Here is a 16205-nt window from a genome sequence, read left to right as displayed (position 1 = left end):
GTATTTGACACAGAGAGAGACCACAAGCAGGCAGAGCAACAGGTAGAGGCAGAGAGAGAAGCAGGCTCCCCGCTGAGCAGAGAGCCTGATCTGGGGCTTGATCCCAGGGGCCTGGGATCGTGATTTGAGCCCAAGGCAGCCGCTTAACCAACTGAGCACCCCGGCGCTCCAATCTTTTGGACTCCTAACATTGACATGAAAATGGACCAAGCACTCTTTGGAGTACCTCGACATTCTCAACTCCTTTAATGCTAATAACATCAACCCTAAGAAGCAGAGGCGATTATCATTGCGCTTTTGCATAGAAGCAAGCAGAGGCCCAGAAAGTAAAAAGCTGGGGTGATTGTCATCCAGGTGGAAAGCAGAGGTGCGGGTTATCTTTCTTGACTGCTCCCCATTTCCCTGCTGGCCAACACTGGGACTTTCAACCTCCCTGTGCCTCAGTTTCCTTCCCTGAAAAGGAAGAGGGGCCGTGTGAAGAGAGTCTACCTCTAAGGGTTGCATTAAATGGGTTAAAACCAGTAAAGCACATAGTAGGACGTTGGGCACAAAGTAAGCCCTCAGTAAACATTAGTTATTAATCCTGCCTTACCTATCGGGCCCCTGAAATCCTAGGATTTGGCGACTCTTGCTCCCACCCCTGAACATCACTCCCCAGAGTCCTTTGCTAGGAACCTGGTTGAAAGAGAAAGCCAGCCAGAGAGGCGGGGGTCCAGAAGCTTTTACACAAATAGAGGTCAAAGCCCGCTGGCAGGTGGGAGGTCTGGAGGCCCCATGAGCGGTGCTGGGGTCTGGGGGTGGAGTGCAGGATCTGTTAAAGAGGTCGCTCTCCCCTGCTGTTCCTTTGGCTGGGAATTTGGTGGTCTCTCCCCTCCCCAGTATCACCGCCTTAGAGAGCTGTCGGAGAGATCTACCAAGCCCGGAAACGGAGACTGGGGCAGGAGGGGGACACTTACATCCTGTCCCACACAGGGCTCTGCAGACGCGGCCATCGCGCGTTCCCCAGCGCCCGTCCGTCTGTCCGCCCCGCGGTCGGCCAGTCGGCCCCGGGGAGCCGCCTTGGCCAAGCCCCGGGTCCTGGAAGGGGCGGGGACTGGCAGGCTCTTCTGAGATTTGAGCTCAGGGATTGCCAAGCCCAGGGCAAGGTCCCGCAGCGCAGGAGGGGTGGGGCGTGAAGCGGTGGGAGAAGGCGATTGGAGGGGGCGCTTTGGATGGCCCGAGAGGGCACCGGGGGAGGGGATCCCGGAGCCCCAGAAAGTGCAGTGGCAATACCGTAAAACCCTCCAGCCCCGCAACAAGTGGGATGAACACTGTTTGTAGGGTGGTGGGAAGAGTTTCAGATCACGAGTAAAGGGTTTAGCACAGCTGCAGCACACAATAAATGCTCGTAAGAACCAGCGATTATTAGCATTAGTAGTGTTATTTCATGCCTAGGCTACTAAGCAGGCGATCACAGTGCCATACCAGAAATAGGATGTGGAAGGATGGTTGCTACATCCTAAATGAGAGGGAAAAAAGAAAGAAAGAAAGAAATTGTAATACAGCATACACACATAGATGAAAAATGGAAATGCACGGCAGCAGTGATCATGGAAATCCTAATTTTCTCTTCATTTTCCTTTCCTATTCTGATGTCTTTCTTTCTGCCACAAGCATTGCATTCTTTTCGCGCTAGAAATGAAAAGACAGCTTTTTCAGACAAGGCGGTCTGCACTCCCCATGCTGCCCTGTCCCTTCTCTACAGGTGTTCACCCCTGTCCTCCTGTATGGCCCCCACAGGGGGGGTTCCCTCTTTCTTTTTGGGGTTTCCTAACCCTGGTCTGGGGTCCAAGTCAGTATGTCTTTCAGCTGTCCTCCTGCCTGGGTCTTCTGGAAGAGCAGGGACACAAAGGACAAACTCAGCTTTGAAGCCGAGGGTGGCAGGTCCGCTGTTTTCATTTACAAGTTTAGTCTGTTTATTTGAGATGATTTGGGTGGAAGCTGGTGGAAATTAGGGGGAGGCTTGAGCCCTCTCTCTCTCTGTGATCCCGCCCCCAAATGGCATTGCCACAGTCCTAATGCTTTATTTTATTGTATGTTTAAAGATTAATTTGTGGGGAACAGTGGAAATTTGAGGGGGAACATTCAGGAAGTGAGGAAGAACACAGAGGAAATCAGTTGGGTGAGCCAAGAACAGGACTCAGGCATCCCAGAGCCTGCTTTCCAGTCCTCTGAACAGTGCGAGGATGTGTGCAGAGCCCTAGAGAAGACCCTTCACAACCCCTCCCCTGCCTGCTGGTTTCCTATTCTGTAAGGTAAGAAGTTTCCATAGGCCAGCACTTCCTTTTTTGTTTTTGTTTGTTTGTTTGTTTGTTTTGTTTTAAAGATTTTATCTTCTTTATTTGACAGAGAGATAGAGCTAGAGAGCACAAGCAGGGGTGAGGGGAATGGAAGAGGGAGAGGGAGAAGCCCCATGTGGGGCTCTGTCCCAAGACCCTGGGATCATGACCCCAGCCAAAGGCAGACGCCCAAGCAACTGAGCCACCCAGGTGCCCCAAGGCCAGCATTTCCTAATTGGTGGCTTTCAACCCCCTGAGGATTTGCCAAGACAAACCAGGGATTCATGCTAGGGAGGAGAACGGGCATCTGTTTAAACTGTAGTTATGAATAACGAACCCTAAGAATGCCTGGGTGGCTCAGTTGGTTAAGCATTAAGTGTCTGACTCTTGATTTTGGCTCAGGTCATGATCTCAGGGTCATGAGATTAAGCCTCATACTGGGCTCCACGCTGAGCATGGAGTCTGCTTGAGCATTTCCCTCTCCTTTCCCTCTGCGCCCCCCCCCGAAATAACTAAGTAAGTTAATAACCCAAATAAATAAAATAATTTAACTAGTTTCTCTTTATAACCAAAGAGTTGGGAATTCCACTGTATTTGGAGAATGCAGAGTGAGAAACTGAAATCAGATGTGCAGTTGAGATCCTCAGTGGGTGGATCATTCCATCATAGCCATTATGAAAGTTCTGACCGTGGCATAGTTTAAACTCTCCGTGATTCATAATTGTATATGGCTTAAGTTTTAGTCACAATGGCAAATTCCAGGAAGAAATTTTTTCTCTTACCTGGTCATGTAGAAACAAAATTTAAAAACTACCAAAATAAAGCGCTTGATTCTTTCTTAGGACAAAAGTGAAGAATTCCAGTATCAGGTCAGAAAAGCAATTTTTGTCTATTTTGATGTGGTGACTCACAGTTAAATTCAGTTTTCGTCTTAGTATACATTCGGTCTTGGGACAAAACACCAGATGCTGAGATTTGAACTTATTTTCTGACAACTCATGCTTCAGGTCACAGACAATGCAAAGTAAATTAACTGCTTGGATCTCTTGCTTATGGGAGGAAAACCCTCAAATTTGTTCTTATACCAATGTTAATAGAGATGAGATTAAAATAAGTTTTAAATACCCTTTTTTAAACATAATGACTTGTGATCTATATTTTGATTTTTAAAAAGTATTGATCATTTATCACCAGAAAATGCACCAACTTAAATTCCTAACGGGTGTTTTGTTTTGTTTTGAGATTACATATCGTCTGCGAAATGTATGTGCCAAAAAGATTCGGAAACGTTGTTGTATACTTCGATCAACAGTCTTTCGTCATTTCCAGTTTCAGCGATATTGACTTTCAAAGTATAATTCGACTTTGGAGTTTGTGCCTGTACTCCGGGACCTTGCGACAGCACCTGCCAGACGGTGCGCTGAGTCCTCCAGGCCTCCAGAGGGCACCAATGATCTCGTTTTGTTGCTGAGCTTGTGCGGTAGTTAATTTGTTGGGGCAGTGGGCTTGAGGCCGGAGCGCGCAAGCGCGGCGGCTAGGGGGCGGGGCCTGGGCTGTCAGCCGGAGGCAGAGGAGGAAGCTGCGGACCGCGCGCGGAGCAAGGGGCGGGACTGGGAGGCCCTCGTTGGGTCGGGCGGCTGAGAGCGGGCCATGCGGGCGTGCGGGGGCTTGGGGCCGCCGGGGCCGGTGGCGGTGGCCGCTGCTGTGGTCCTGCTGCTGGGCGTCGTGGGTCCGGCGCGCGGCTCTGAGGACATCGTGGTGGGCTGTGGGGGCTTCGTCAAGTCGGACGTGGAGATCAACTACTCGCTCATCGAGGTGAGCGCCCAACGCCGCGGCCGGGGCCGGAGCTCGCCGTGTGACCGTGGGCCAGTCGCTCAACCTGTGCGGGCTGCGGTGGCCTCGCCTCATCCGCCAGGCGGTTGCCACCTGCTCCACATTTTAGGAGTCCTTTCCTCCTTGAAGGCTCCGCTTTCCGCGGGCTCTCCACCGCCCCGTCCCCTCCCTGTCGCGCTGGGGTGGAGGTTCCTGCCGTGGGGTCAGCTGCGGAGTGGGGTCGGGGGGCTTGGAGGTGTGCGCGCAGGGAGTGTGAGGGACATTTTTGGTGACGATGTCGGTGGTTCATAACTTTTATCAGGTCACTCACAACGAAGGATCCCTCAAATCAGGACACCAGGTTCTTCAGAACTCAAACTCCAGACATCCAGAATCCACATCCAGGATGATAGAGGGCTCTGACTGCCCCCAGAATCCAGGCCCCAGATCTCTTACAATCCACTCTCAACAAGACCCAGACCCCAGATCCTCAAAACACAAGACCCCCTGAAACGTAGATTTCCTGAAGCCCACATTCCAGAACCTGGAGACTGCAAAGTCTTCTCTAGCCCAACGACTGGGAGCCGCCAAAGGTTCTAACCCACTGCTTCTCAACGCCCCCCGCCCCCGGGGTGCTCTTAGAGGGCTTTGATTCTCATCCCAGAGACCCTGACCCAGTACATCTCTGTTGACATCTCAGGGGCTGGGAATCTGTATTTTTATTTTTTATTTTTATTTATTTAACACAGAGAGATCACTAGTAGAGAGAGAGGCAGGCACAGAGAGAGAGAGGAAAGCAGGCTCCCTGCTGAGCAGAGAGCCTGATGCGGGACTCGATCCCAGGACCCCGAGATCACGACCTGAGCTGAAGGCAGCGGCTTAACCCACTGAGCCACCCAGGCGCCCCTGGGAATCTGTATTTTTAATCTTCCCCCATTCCTCCCTTGGGGACTCCCTTTTCCTCTCTAAATGGAATGTCTTCAGCTGCCCTCATTGCCTTACTGGGTAGTTATTGGAATTACACTAGAGATTTGTGCAGAAGTCTTTTTATTAAGTTGTAAAGCCCCATGCAGGTACATGATTATCAGCCCAGTGGGACTGTGACCCAGAAAAGCTTTTGTGAAGAGGAAGGTCACTTGTCAGGATAGATGGGACAGAACCTAACAGAGCCCTAGGCTCTGTTTTAGGAGGGGACGGATGGTGGGGTAGGAGAAGGGGATTTGAAAGAGAAAAAGGGAAGAGGCTAGGAGATTCCAAAGAGAAGGGACTGTGGGGGGCCTAAGATCCCAAAGGCTGACTGAAAGCACACTTGAGCCTCTCCAGTTCTGGTAGCTGAAGGGCTGCCGTGAAGGATTAAGCCAGACAAATCTGGTTGCTGAGATTCTCAGCAAATCTCGTCAAAAATTGGTTCCACACCCCACTAGGTCTTTCACCTGGCCTTGTTCCAGATCCCAGTTTTTATTCCCGTAGGATGGTGGGGTTGGAACAGAAACGGAAGAGCCCAGTATTTTTCCTAAAGTCTGTTTCCTAAAGAAGGTAATTATCACCTTCAAGACCTGTCTGTCTGTGGCATCTATGCCGTTTTTGATCTTAAGTCAGGTGTTTAGTGACTCTGCCCACTGGCAGTGGCAAGGGCCGTAGGTTCTGCTGGGTGCCCATATTGCCTCCTAGATTGCCTCTCAGTGTGTGGGCACAGGTGGTTTCAGAAGGTGCCTTGCAAGGCTTTTTGCAGGTTGTAGTTTCCTGGGGCTGTGGGAGAAAAGCGAAGGCAGAGAGAAATGATAGTAATACAGCACGGTGTATAGTAAAATAATAAGAATACTATTCTTTTTTTTTTTTTTTTTAAGTCTTCCTTTCTGCCAGGTGCTTAATAGGCATAGAATCTGTATAATCACCAGGAAGGGGAGTGGTTCTTTTCTTACTCCTGAAAAAACTGGACCTCAGGAGGTTAAATGACTTGCCCAAGGTCACATGGAAGACCCATACTTTGCTTGAACATCTTTTTTTTTTTTTCTTTTTTAAAGATTTTATTTATTATGCTTGAACATCTTAAAAGGATAACAGATTGTGTTGGAAATGCCTGGGATTCAAGAGCTTTAGAGATCTGGAGAAGATATGTACTAAATGTCTTGGGATTTGTTTTTGCCCAAGAATGAAAATAGAAGAGAAAATTCAAAGTTTCTACGAGCGTTACTTCTAAGTATTGGGAATCATTTGGGGTTCATAATGCAGATCCTTGGACCTCACTCCTGACCTTGTTTAGAAACAGAAGTGGGGCTTGGAGATTGCATTTTAATAAGTACCTTATTAATGGTGAATTGGAAAATTTGTTATAGGTAGGAACAACGTAGAGAGAGCCACTAAACATAAACTGAAAAATACAACTTTGGGGGGTAGTCTTTAGTTGGTTTCCAGCCAGAACAGTGTCTGATCACAGTATTTTGAGGATACTTTGTCTTTCTCTCTGTTTCTAATACCTGGTGTTAATAGCGGCACGAGATAGGTCCTCAGTAAATGTATACTAAGTACTAAGTGCATTTGGTGTAATATACGTAGCTAATTCTCTTATGACTTCTCTTCTTTCCTTGTTTTCTAGATAAAGCTGTATACGAAGCATGGGACTTTGAAATACCAGACAGACTGTGCCCCTAATAATGGCTACTTTATGATCCCCTTGTATGATAAGGTAAGAGAGACTTCTGTAATCGTTTATGATGGGAAGGAGTTAGTGTGGCCCACAGGACTGCACTAACCAGACAGCCTTGATACACCACATGAGCAAACGCTGGTCTCTTTTATAAGTTACAAGTGGACTTTGACAATTCTGGCCGAATTTTGAGGGAGACAATTTATAAACTGGTTTGAATACAGCGGATCTCAGGGACACTTGGCAATGCCTAGAGACATCTTTGGTTGGGGGATTGCCATAGTATCTGGTGAGTAGAGGCCAGAAATGAAGCTGGGCTACCTGTCAGGGTGCGAGGACAGACCAGATGTCAGCAGAGCTAACCTTGAGAAACTCTGAGTTAGTAGAGTTACGTTTGCAAGCAGCTTAAAATATTCTTTAAAAAAATGACACAAGTGATATATGAATTTATGAGCTTTGTGGGAACCAACAAAACAAGGTCCTTAGAAGTATATGAAGTAGATTTAACCTTTACCCCCAATTTCTCATCCCTCTGTAGTGATAACGACTGATAAAAGTTTGGTGTGTATCCCAAAAGACTGCTTTCTTTGTGTTAGAAACACGCACACATATGTGCACGTCTGCAAAGATATGTATCCGTGCCCACCTGCTTGCATTCCCCCCTGGTCCCCTGACCCCCTCCCCCGCAGTGTCTTCTCTCCATCTCAGCTCTTTATTTGGAAACACAGATTTATAAGCATGTTGCAGAAATAATCGATAAGCCCACATACTTTTGATTTTGTTTTTTTATGTCAGATGGAATTAAACAATAGGAATTATTCTGCACTTTGATTTTTTTCCCTATGAGATCATCTTGATAAGCTTTCGACATCAGCATGTATGGATTACCTTCTTATTAATGGCTGCACAGCATGTCAGAATCAAATCAAAACTGTAACCACTTCTCTGTTGGTAGGCGTAGAGGCTTTTCCCAATTAAAAAAAATTACTACTGACACCACGGCAGTAAATATTCTTTCTTTTTTTTTTTTTTTAAAGATTTTATTTATTTATTTGACAGACAGAGATCACAAGTAGGCAGAGAGGCAGGCAGAGAGAGAGGAGGAAGCAGGCTCCCTGCTGAGCAGAGAGCCCGATGTGGGGCTCGATCCCAGGACACTGGGATCATGACCCGAGCTGAAGGCAGAGGCTTTAACCCACTGAGCCACCCAGGCGCCCCAATAGTAAATATTCTTGAACGTACATCTTTAGGCACAATACATAGGACTGACTTCTAGAGGTAGGTCTTAAAATGTTTGTTTTTTTGTTTTTTTTAATTTTTTAAAATTTTTTTTCTATCAACCTCAAGAAACCAGGGTGTGTGAGAAACATCCAGTTTTAAGAAATGACTTTCATTTCTAAGGATACACGCTGATGCTAGCAGCCTTGGGCATAGGGATTAGTAGGAGACTCCATTAGTAGTAGTCCGTCTGGTATCAAAAGACAATGAGTGGCTGCATATAGTCCCTTTAGAGCTTTTCCTTGGGCATTGGGTTGGTATCTTCCAATTGGGTTGGTCGAGTGGGCACTCCGGGGCATCCAGCCTCAGCTCGTGGCATCTGAAGGCCATCAGGGAGCCCACAGCTACTTGGAACATGTGCTTAGAATTTCATTGCAGGTGGAAAAATGCTAGATTAAACAGAAGCACTGAACTCTGTTAATCTAGCTGAGAGGTCATCAGTTTTCATTCTTCTGTCTTTCTCCCCCCCCCCCCCTTAGGGAGATTTCATTCTGAAGATTGAGCCTCCCCTAGGGTGGAGTTTTGGTAAGTGAACGAAATAACCAGATGTACTCTGTCCAGGATCAGATTATATGCCGAATATTAATTTAAATTGGCAGACACTGTTAAAATATTAAGGTTTCATTTCTAGTGCAGAACAGGGCTTTTTTCCTCTTTTCTCGTTACTTTAGAGTAGATTGGATTTATCTTGGACCTGCCCTGGGGTTTTCTGTCGTCTTTCATAAAATAGGCGTCTTTTCCCAAACCTCTCTCAGGAAGCTGTTTTTGTAGTTCCATTCAGAAAGTGGCAGCAGAACCTCTAGAACTGATCTAGGGGTCAGGAGCGGGGACATCTTTCCTGTCCCAGGATGGTCTCTTAGCCCCCTTGGTGCCTTTTAGGGCCGCAATATTAAACACTGTGAGATTTCACATGAAAATCCAGATCTGCTTCTCAAAAGAGATCAGGTCTGGCGACCTTGGGTATTACTGGTTCTGTGGTGACCTTGGACAAGTTACTTCTTCCTGGGTTGGTGTCCAGCCTTCTTGCTAGGGAGTCAGGAGCGTGGTGGTGGCCACCTCCCAGCCTAACTTGGAAGATTAACCGGGCAGTGTATTTACGATGCTGGGAAAGACTGGCATGCAGTTAGCAGTGAATAAATACTTGAAAGCATTCTGCACCCAGACGAATAAAAGCTCAAAACTTTCCTGCTGTATCTGGCTTTTAGCAGAGCTGGAGATGTGCGAATGGGGTTGACGGAAGAAGAGAGAGTTCTGCTCCGTCACGGCTGACGTTTCCGAAGAGAGTAGATGTGCCTGATCCCCATTCTGTAGCTGGGGGAGGGTGGGAGGGCATGCTTGTTAGGGGGGATTGCAGATCATCCCTGGCCTGTGGGAGGGTTTTCTTTGAGCCCCCTCCCTGCCTGCCAGTGTTTTTTCTCTTGAGGAGCTTTTTTATTGAATTATATTTTCAGAAAAGTGTACTTGTCATATGGGTATCCCTTGAATGTTCCCCAAGTGAATGAGCCCATGTAACCTCTACCCAGATCACAAGGTAGAACCAGTACCCAATAGGACCCCATCTCAGGCGCTTCCTAACCTCTCTGCCCCACCCCGCAGGTGGCCACTGCCCCTGCCTCCGGAAGTTCTGGATGAGTTCTGTCTATTCTGATTCCCTTTAGGATTCTAAAGGGGTACATTTTCGTGTCTGGTTTCTTTCTCTCACCATTGTCAGTGACATTCATCTATCTGTGTTACGTGTGTGGCTTTAGTTAGCTCATTCGATCACTGTGTGAGTATAAAGCGATCTCCCCACTTCTCTTGATGGCCATTTGGGCGGCTTCTCGACACTGGCCACTAAGGATGGTGGTCCTGCGAATTTCCTCGTTCCTGTCTTTCGGTACGTGGTTTTGTGTGTTTGCATTTCTCTTGGGTCTCTCCCAGGAGGGAAATTGCTGGGCAAGAGAGCATTTAGGTGCCCGGCTCTAGGAGATAGTCTTAAATATCTAAGGCAGATGTAGCAGATTCTGCTCTCACAGCCGTGTGGAAGGGTTCTAGGTGCCCCACAGCCTCGTGGTGGTATCTCATGATTTGCATTTGCTCGATGGTCAATGAGATTGAACGCTTTTTAAAATATATTTACTGGCCAGTTGGATAGCCACTTTTGTGAGGTATCTGCTCAGGTCTTACGTGCATTTTTTTTTTTTTATTGGCATCTTCCTGTGTGTGTGTGTAATTCTTCATTTCCCTGAAATTCTCTTGATTTTCCCATTTTTTTCTCTACTGATCGCTCTATACTTCTCCTAACCTTTAAAAAACCTTACTATGATGACCTCTTCAGGTTTTTTTAGACAAAGTGAATTAGTTGCTAATATTAAAAACCAGGAGATGGCACATGAAGTCCAGATGTCTGTTTTTTCTTCAAAAGGTTGGTATTTGGCAAAAGCTGAGCGGTGGTGTCCCCTTTCCCATTCACCATAGTCCCCATGTGGCCTGTCCCCCTACTTGGTTCCTGTGGGCATTAGAGTCTGTGGTCCTGGTTTAATGTGGCTGAGCTCCTGCATTTGGTCGGGGGGGCCATTTGGAGCCAGGCTTTGGAGGTTGAATTGGGACTGTCATTCACAAGCTCTGCGACTTGGAGGGGGGGTATCGTTTTGTAACCTTTCCATGTGTCAGTTTGATCATCAGTCCATTGTAAATGTCATTACCAACCTGTTAAAGTAGCTGTGAGGAGCATAAGCATCCAATAAATAAAACAGTTTGGTGCTTATTGCATTTTCAGTGGGACTCTGAGCTACAGCTCAGCTACAAGACTGTTATAAAAGCATATTATCCTCCACACCCTGTTTCATTCTGGGACAGGAGTCTGGGTGTCCAGGGGAGGAGGTGAGAGGGAGATTTCCCTGCGCACCTTTGGATTTTAAATCACGCGGGTGTGCTAAGTGCTCAAAATAAAGAAAATGAAAGTTAACCAAGAAAAGGTGTTTTGCCTACACAGGTTCACCTTGTCTCAGAACTAAACTGGCTCTTGTGTCTTGTCCCCTGTTCCCTCCCCTCCCACTGTCATTTCTCAGAGCCGACGAACGTGGAGCTCTACGTGGATGGTGTCAATGACATCTGCACAAAGGGCGGGGACATCAACTTTGTGTTCACGGGGTTCTCTGTGAACGGGAAGGTTTGGCTTCAGAACATTGTTTTTTGTTTTTGTTTGTTTATTTTTAAAGATTTTATTTATTTATTTGACAGAACACAAATAGGCAGAGAGGCAGGCAGAGAGAGAGGGAGAAACAGGGTCACCTCCTAGCAGAGAGCCCGACGTGGGGCTCAATCCCAGGACTCTGGGATCATGACTTAAGCCGAAGGCAGCCGCTTAACCCACTGAGCCACCCAGGCGCCCCAAGAACATTGATATTTTTAATATTTTCTCTGTATTATGTACTGAGTCTTCTCCTGCCTTTAAAAAAGTAAGACTCTTTTAGCATGGGGCTCTGAGCCCACAAGGGATCATATATAGATAAGCTTCAAGGGGGTCTGAGAAGGGGTAAAATTTTGTGTAAAAGGCAGTGGGTGTTTCTTGGGGTCAGATCTAGGTTACTTGTCATGCCCTGTGAAGGCTGGGTGGCTAACTGCCAAGGATGGCCTTGTATAGGGGTGCAGTCCTGAGCACATGCCCCAGGACTCGGGGCAACTTGTAATCACTGTGGGGGGATGAAGCCGGCCTCTTGCAAGTAGGGTTTGCATTTGCTTCCACCACTCCCCCAGGAGCTGTTGCAGTAAACTAGATTGTCTGAGAGTTTTTTGGGCCCCCTTGATGCTGTGAATGTAGAGGGCTAACCCGTGTGAATGGCAGCTCCAAGTTCAGATTCTCAGGGGAGTTATTGTTCCTCCCTCCATCTGGCACCAGGGTTGACGTGTGTAAATTGCCTTGCTGTCCTTTTCTTCATGGCGGTTCATTTCTCCTCTGCCTCTACACTGAGAGTGAGGTGCCCATTCTTGGAGAGGCAAGGTGATCCTGCCTTGATGTGTGAGTTGCTTGCTAGTGAAGAGGATCGTGGGTTATTTTTCTTTCTCTGTCACTTATAAAATAATGGTGCATCTTTAGCTATTAGTGTCCTAGATTTGGTGAAACGAAGTGTTATTCTGTCACTCAGCCCCTCAGCAGTCCCCGGGAAAGGTATCCATAATCTGTCTACTCTTTGCAAAGGAGTCTTGACCCAAAGAAGGGTACAAGCTCCATGTAGGGAGCATGAACGGGATGGACAGTACTGCTAAGAGGAGAACTTCGCTGCCCGTTTGGGTCCTGACCTCCTTCTCCTTGGCAGGTTCTCAGCAAAGGGCAGCCCCTGGGCCCTGCAGGAGTTCAGGTGTCCCTGAGAAACACGGGGACTGAAGCAAAGATCCAGTCCACGGTGACACAGCCTGGTGGAAAGTGAGTCTTGCCGGTGTCATGTTCCCTCACAGCTCAGGGGAGGGAAGGAGCCAGTGACCGGGCCTGGGAGACCTGCGTTCAAATCCTTGTTTCGCCTTTTTTTTTAGAGAGAGACAGGCAGAGATAGAGTGGGGGGAGCAGGCTCCCTGCTGAGCAGAGAGCCCAATGCAGGACTCGATCCCAGGACCCCGAGATCATGACCTGAACCGAAGGCAGTGGCTTAACCCACTGAGCCACCCAGGCGCCCCCTTGTTTCGCCTCTTAACTACAGCCAAGTTCATGGCTTTCACTGCCTCAGGCTGTTCATCTGTAAAATGGAAGTCATCTGAGTTAATGTCTGTACAGCACTTACTGCAGGGCTTGGCACATAGTAGGCCCACATGTAACAGTTGGGCCTGGCTCTGGAACCTGAAAACCTGGGTTTGAATCCTGGTTCCCCCACTTAATCGGGTTTGACCTGGGGCAAATTACTTAACACCTTTGGGCCTCAGTTTTGGTTTTTAAAAATGATGATGATGGTGGAACCCACCCCCTAAGGTTAATAGGAAGATTAAATTAACGTTATTTCAAACTGCCTAGCACAGAATATGTGCTCAATAGTGTTAGCTCAATATAGATTTGCTCAATTATGATTTTTTTAATTTTAAAATTTAGAATTTAAAAAATTTCCCACATGCGTGCGGGAGGGGAGGGGCAGAGGGAGAGAGAATCCCAAGTGGGTTCCATGCCCAGCGCAGAGCCCAATGCAGGACTCGATCTCACAACCCTGAGATCATGACCTGAGCCAAAATCAAAAGTCAGCCACTTAACAAACTGAGCCATCCAGGAACCCCTCAGTTGTGATTTTTCAAAATCATATTATCACTATTACATCAAAATTATTTTGTAGCAGGAACTGACAACTATTTAATTAACCTTGTTGAGTCAGATTTAAAGTATTTATTTAATGGATTTATATCGTTGAGTTGTAAGTGTTAACAGATGTGCCAAGATTAATTCAGAGTAGTTCCAACTGATAATTTTGAAAGCATTCAGATCATTACTCCTTCAATATACAAAGCTGACTTAGCTGCAAATTAGAAGTTTATAATGAGTCTGTCAGTAAGCTATCCAGTTTTTCAATGAGGACTGTTGAAATTCCTTTTCAGTGTGGGGATAACATTTAGTTAATGGATGCCTGCAGGAGGAACATGGGGCTTCCATTTTCTCTAGGCTAGCAGCAGTTTGCTGTTGACCTCACTGGGCAAAGGAACTTGAACTTGTTGAATCTCCTTCATCGGCACAGACTAAAACAATGATCATAACATGCACGAAGGCCAAAATCCCATAGTAGTTTCAATTTTACTGTAGCAAAGTGATTTCCAAGCCGTGTCCAGTTATGATACTTTTATATGATAATACTTTTATATGATAACACCACAGAAGAAGAAATTAGATGGATTTTTTGGTGTCCATTTCACTAGAATTAGCCCGCTCGTCATCCGGTGCTTGCACATTTGAAGGGTTAAGTGTATGAGAATCCTGGCGCCAGTGTTTCCAGCCTTAGCTCCTGTCATTCTGGTCTTGATTTGCCCATAGTTATTTAACCAGTCTTCATTGGAGTCTGGTTTGGTCATCATAGTTTGTGCAAGAGCCCAGGATGGCTCACACTATATTTGTTTCTGGTAAAAGATTTCATCTCTTCTGCACAGGTTTCAAAGCTTGTTATCTTTTGCCCTGCCCACACCATTAGCAGCGTCTTGCGTTAGCACAGACCTCGGGCTGTCAGCTCTGTTCTCTCTTCTTCACATAGGACGCTTCCCTTCCCATCTCTGGTCCTCTGCATACTTCCTTCCCTTCTCTTTGCCTGTTCGTGCCTATCACCTCTGCCAAAACGCACTTGAATGTTATATGACTAATCCCTGCTGAACCATGGTGACTGGTTTTTAAAGTCAGAAATCCTTTGGGTTGAGGGAAACGTAAAGCCTCCTTCCTGTCAGTGCATGGAACACACCTGTTCTTGTACACAGTAGGTACTCAGTAAGTGCTCTCCGATGTGGATGTGTACAGTGAAGGACTGAATTTTGTTTATGTTCCTTTAACCAGCTAATGGCAAGTTGGTGATAATCCAGACCTTATTTTCTAATGCTTCCAATATTAGCCATAAATTAGAACACTCAGGCTGTTGAGAGAAAGTTAATTGGTATTTTGTATTTCTTAGGTTTGCATTTTTTAAAGTTCTTCCTGGAGATTATGAAATTCTTGCAACTCATCCAACCTGGGCTTTGAAAGAGGTGAGTGTTTCAGTTGTGTCGACGGCTGGGCCGACAGTGTTCGGGTTTGGGGACAAGCATAGGGGGTCCCATTCAGGATGTGAAATGAAATGGGTTTATGGTTTCTCTGGAAGTAGATGAGAAAAAGACAGTGCTGCTGATTGGTTCACTGGTATTTATAAGATAAAACTCACTGTAGCAGATGTTCCTTCTGTTGTTTTTGGTTTTAGGTGACAATATTGTCTTCCTGCTGTGAAATAGGTCTGTTATTAACTGTAGCTATTTTAAGCTGAATCAACACCAGAAGGACCCGATGAGATTTATTTGTTGTTCTTTTTCCAGTCTAAAACAGCAACCTATAAATATACTTAACATTCTAGAAACAGTTGTACGTGCGCCTAAGGAGAAGGTGAAGGAATGTCCACGGCAGTTTTGTTTGTACGAACAAAATATCGCAAACAACCTAAATGCCCATTAGGTGGAGAGCAGAGTGGGGTTTCGTCACACAGAAGCCTGTAGGACAGCAAGAATGAGTGAACCAGAGCTACACAGATCGGTAGGAGTACATTTAAAAACATATACATTGAGGGAAAAAAGCAAGTTGTCAAAGGTAGAGAGACACAATGTTTCTATAGTAATTAAAAAACACTCAGGGTACTTGCACTTACAGAGTCCTGTGTAGAAAAAAGTATGAGGGCATGCATGGGAGTGGCGAACACCGTATTCATTATGAAACTGACATCTACAGAGGGAGGCAGGAAGGGAGGTTGAGGTACACAAGGCTGCCGAGTGGCACTTCTGCTTTTCTTTCTTTAGCTCGTTTGAGTGTGTACAGGTGTTCTTCAGAGTAGTGTTGGACGGAAATAGTTTATGATAAAAGATCAAAAAAAAAGGAAAAAACAGACCCGGTGAGGATTTGTAATCACTACAAGAAAACAAATTGAGATAAGGTTTAAAGGACATTCTGAGACATTAACTGGTATGTTAGTTTTGAGGCTGTGTTTCCTTCTTGCTAAGGAACTATTAGACTTGTTATTTCAGTTTTTCCTCGATAGGTTTTAAGCATTTGTAATTGATGGGACGGTTCCATACATCGACTTAACTGTGTACTGTTCATAACTGCGGGTATTCAGGGGGTTAAAAATGTTTTATTTAAAACTCATGGCTTATACATTACAATTCAAAGAAATTTTAAGGCTTATATTGTTAATTATATGGGTGAGGGGATTTGAGTCTATTAATATAAGATTATATAATATAAGATTTCCAAGTGGGGCATGCTGTTGGAAGGGTGAGGCTTGCCCTGGGCAGCTGGCACCTGGAAATGAGTGTGAGGGGGCTTCTGGGTGCTGGTTACAGGCCGTGTTCGGTTTGCGAAGAGCATGCACCGTGCCCTAGACTGTGTGCACTTTCTTCTCTGTAAACGGTGCTTTGACAGCTTTAAAATTCCATGCATACACACTGTTAAACATGGAAAAAAGCAAAAATCGCAA

At 46.2% G+C, this 16205-nt stretch overlaps 2 protein-coding genes across 4 annotated transcripts in view; one reads left to right on the top strand and one right to left on the bottom strand.

Moving 5' to 3' along the window:
• Nucleotides 1-1085, bottom strand: part of ABCC6 (ATP binding cassette subfamily C member 6) — a 46192-nt gene extending 45107 nt beyond the window's left edge. For 2 of the 3 annotated variants that reach the window (XM_045993422.1, XM_045993423.1), the window contains exon 1: nucleotides 957-1085. In XM_045993422.1, the coding sequence (XP_045849378.1) occupies nucleotides 957-992 (36 nt within the window). In that variant the 5' untranslated portion in view covers nucleotides 993-1085. Of the gene's footprint in view, nucleotides 1-592; nucleotides 676-956 lie in introns of all 3 variants that reach the window. The other variant, XM_045993424.1, reaches the window with a different exon arrangement.
• Nucleotides 1086-3903: 2818 nt separating this feature from the next.
• Nucleotides 3904-16205, top strand: part of LOC123933727 (nodal modulator 1) — a 55730-nt gene continuing 43428 nt past the window's right edge. The window contains exons 1-6 of the mRNA XM_045993208.1: nucleotides 3904-4133; nucleotides 6727-6816; nucleotides 8535-8580; nucleotides 11106-11206; nucleotides 12354-12460; nucleotides 14661-14733. Of these exons, the coding sequence (XP_045849164.1) occupies nucleotides 3969-4133; nucleotides 6727-6816; nucleotides 8535-8580; nucleotides 11106-11206; nucleotides 12354-12460; nucleotides 14661-14733 (582 nt within the window). The 5' untranslated portion in view covers nucleotides 3904-3968. The remainder of the gene's footprint in view (nucleotides 4134-6726; nucleotides 6817-8534; nucleotides 8581-11105; nucleotides 11207-12353; nucleotides 12461-14660; nucleotides 14734-16205) is intronic.

This window comes from Meles meles, chromosome 21 (assembly GCF_922984935.1).
Source record: "Meles meles chromosome 21, mMelMel3.1 paternal haplotype, whole genome shotgun sequence".
Lineage (NCBI taxonomy): Eukaryota > Metazoa > Chordata > Mammalia > Carnivora > Mustelidae > Meles > Meles meles.
Note: the sequence above shows the minus strand (reverse complement) of the source record. Positions and strands in the feature narration are given on the sequence as shown.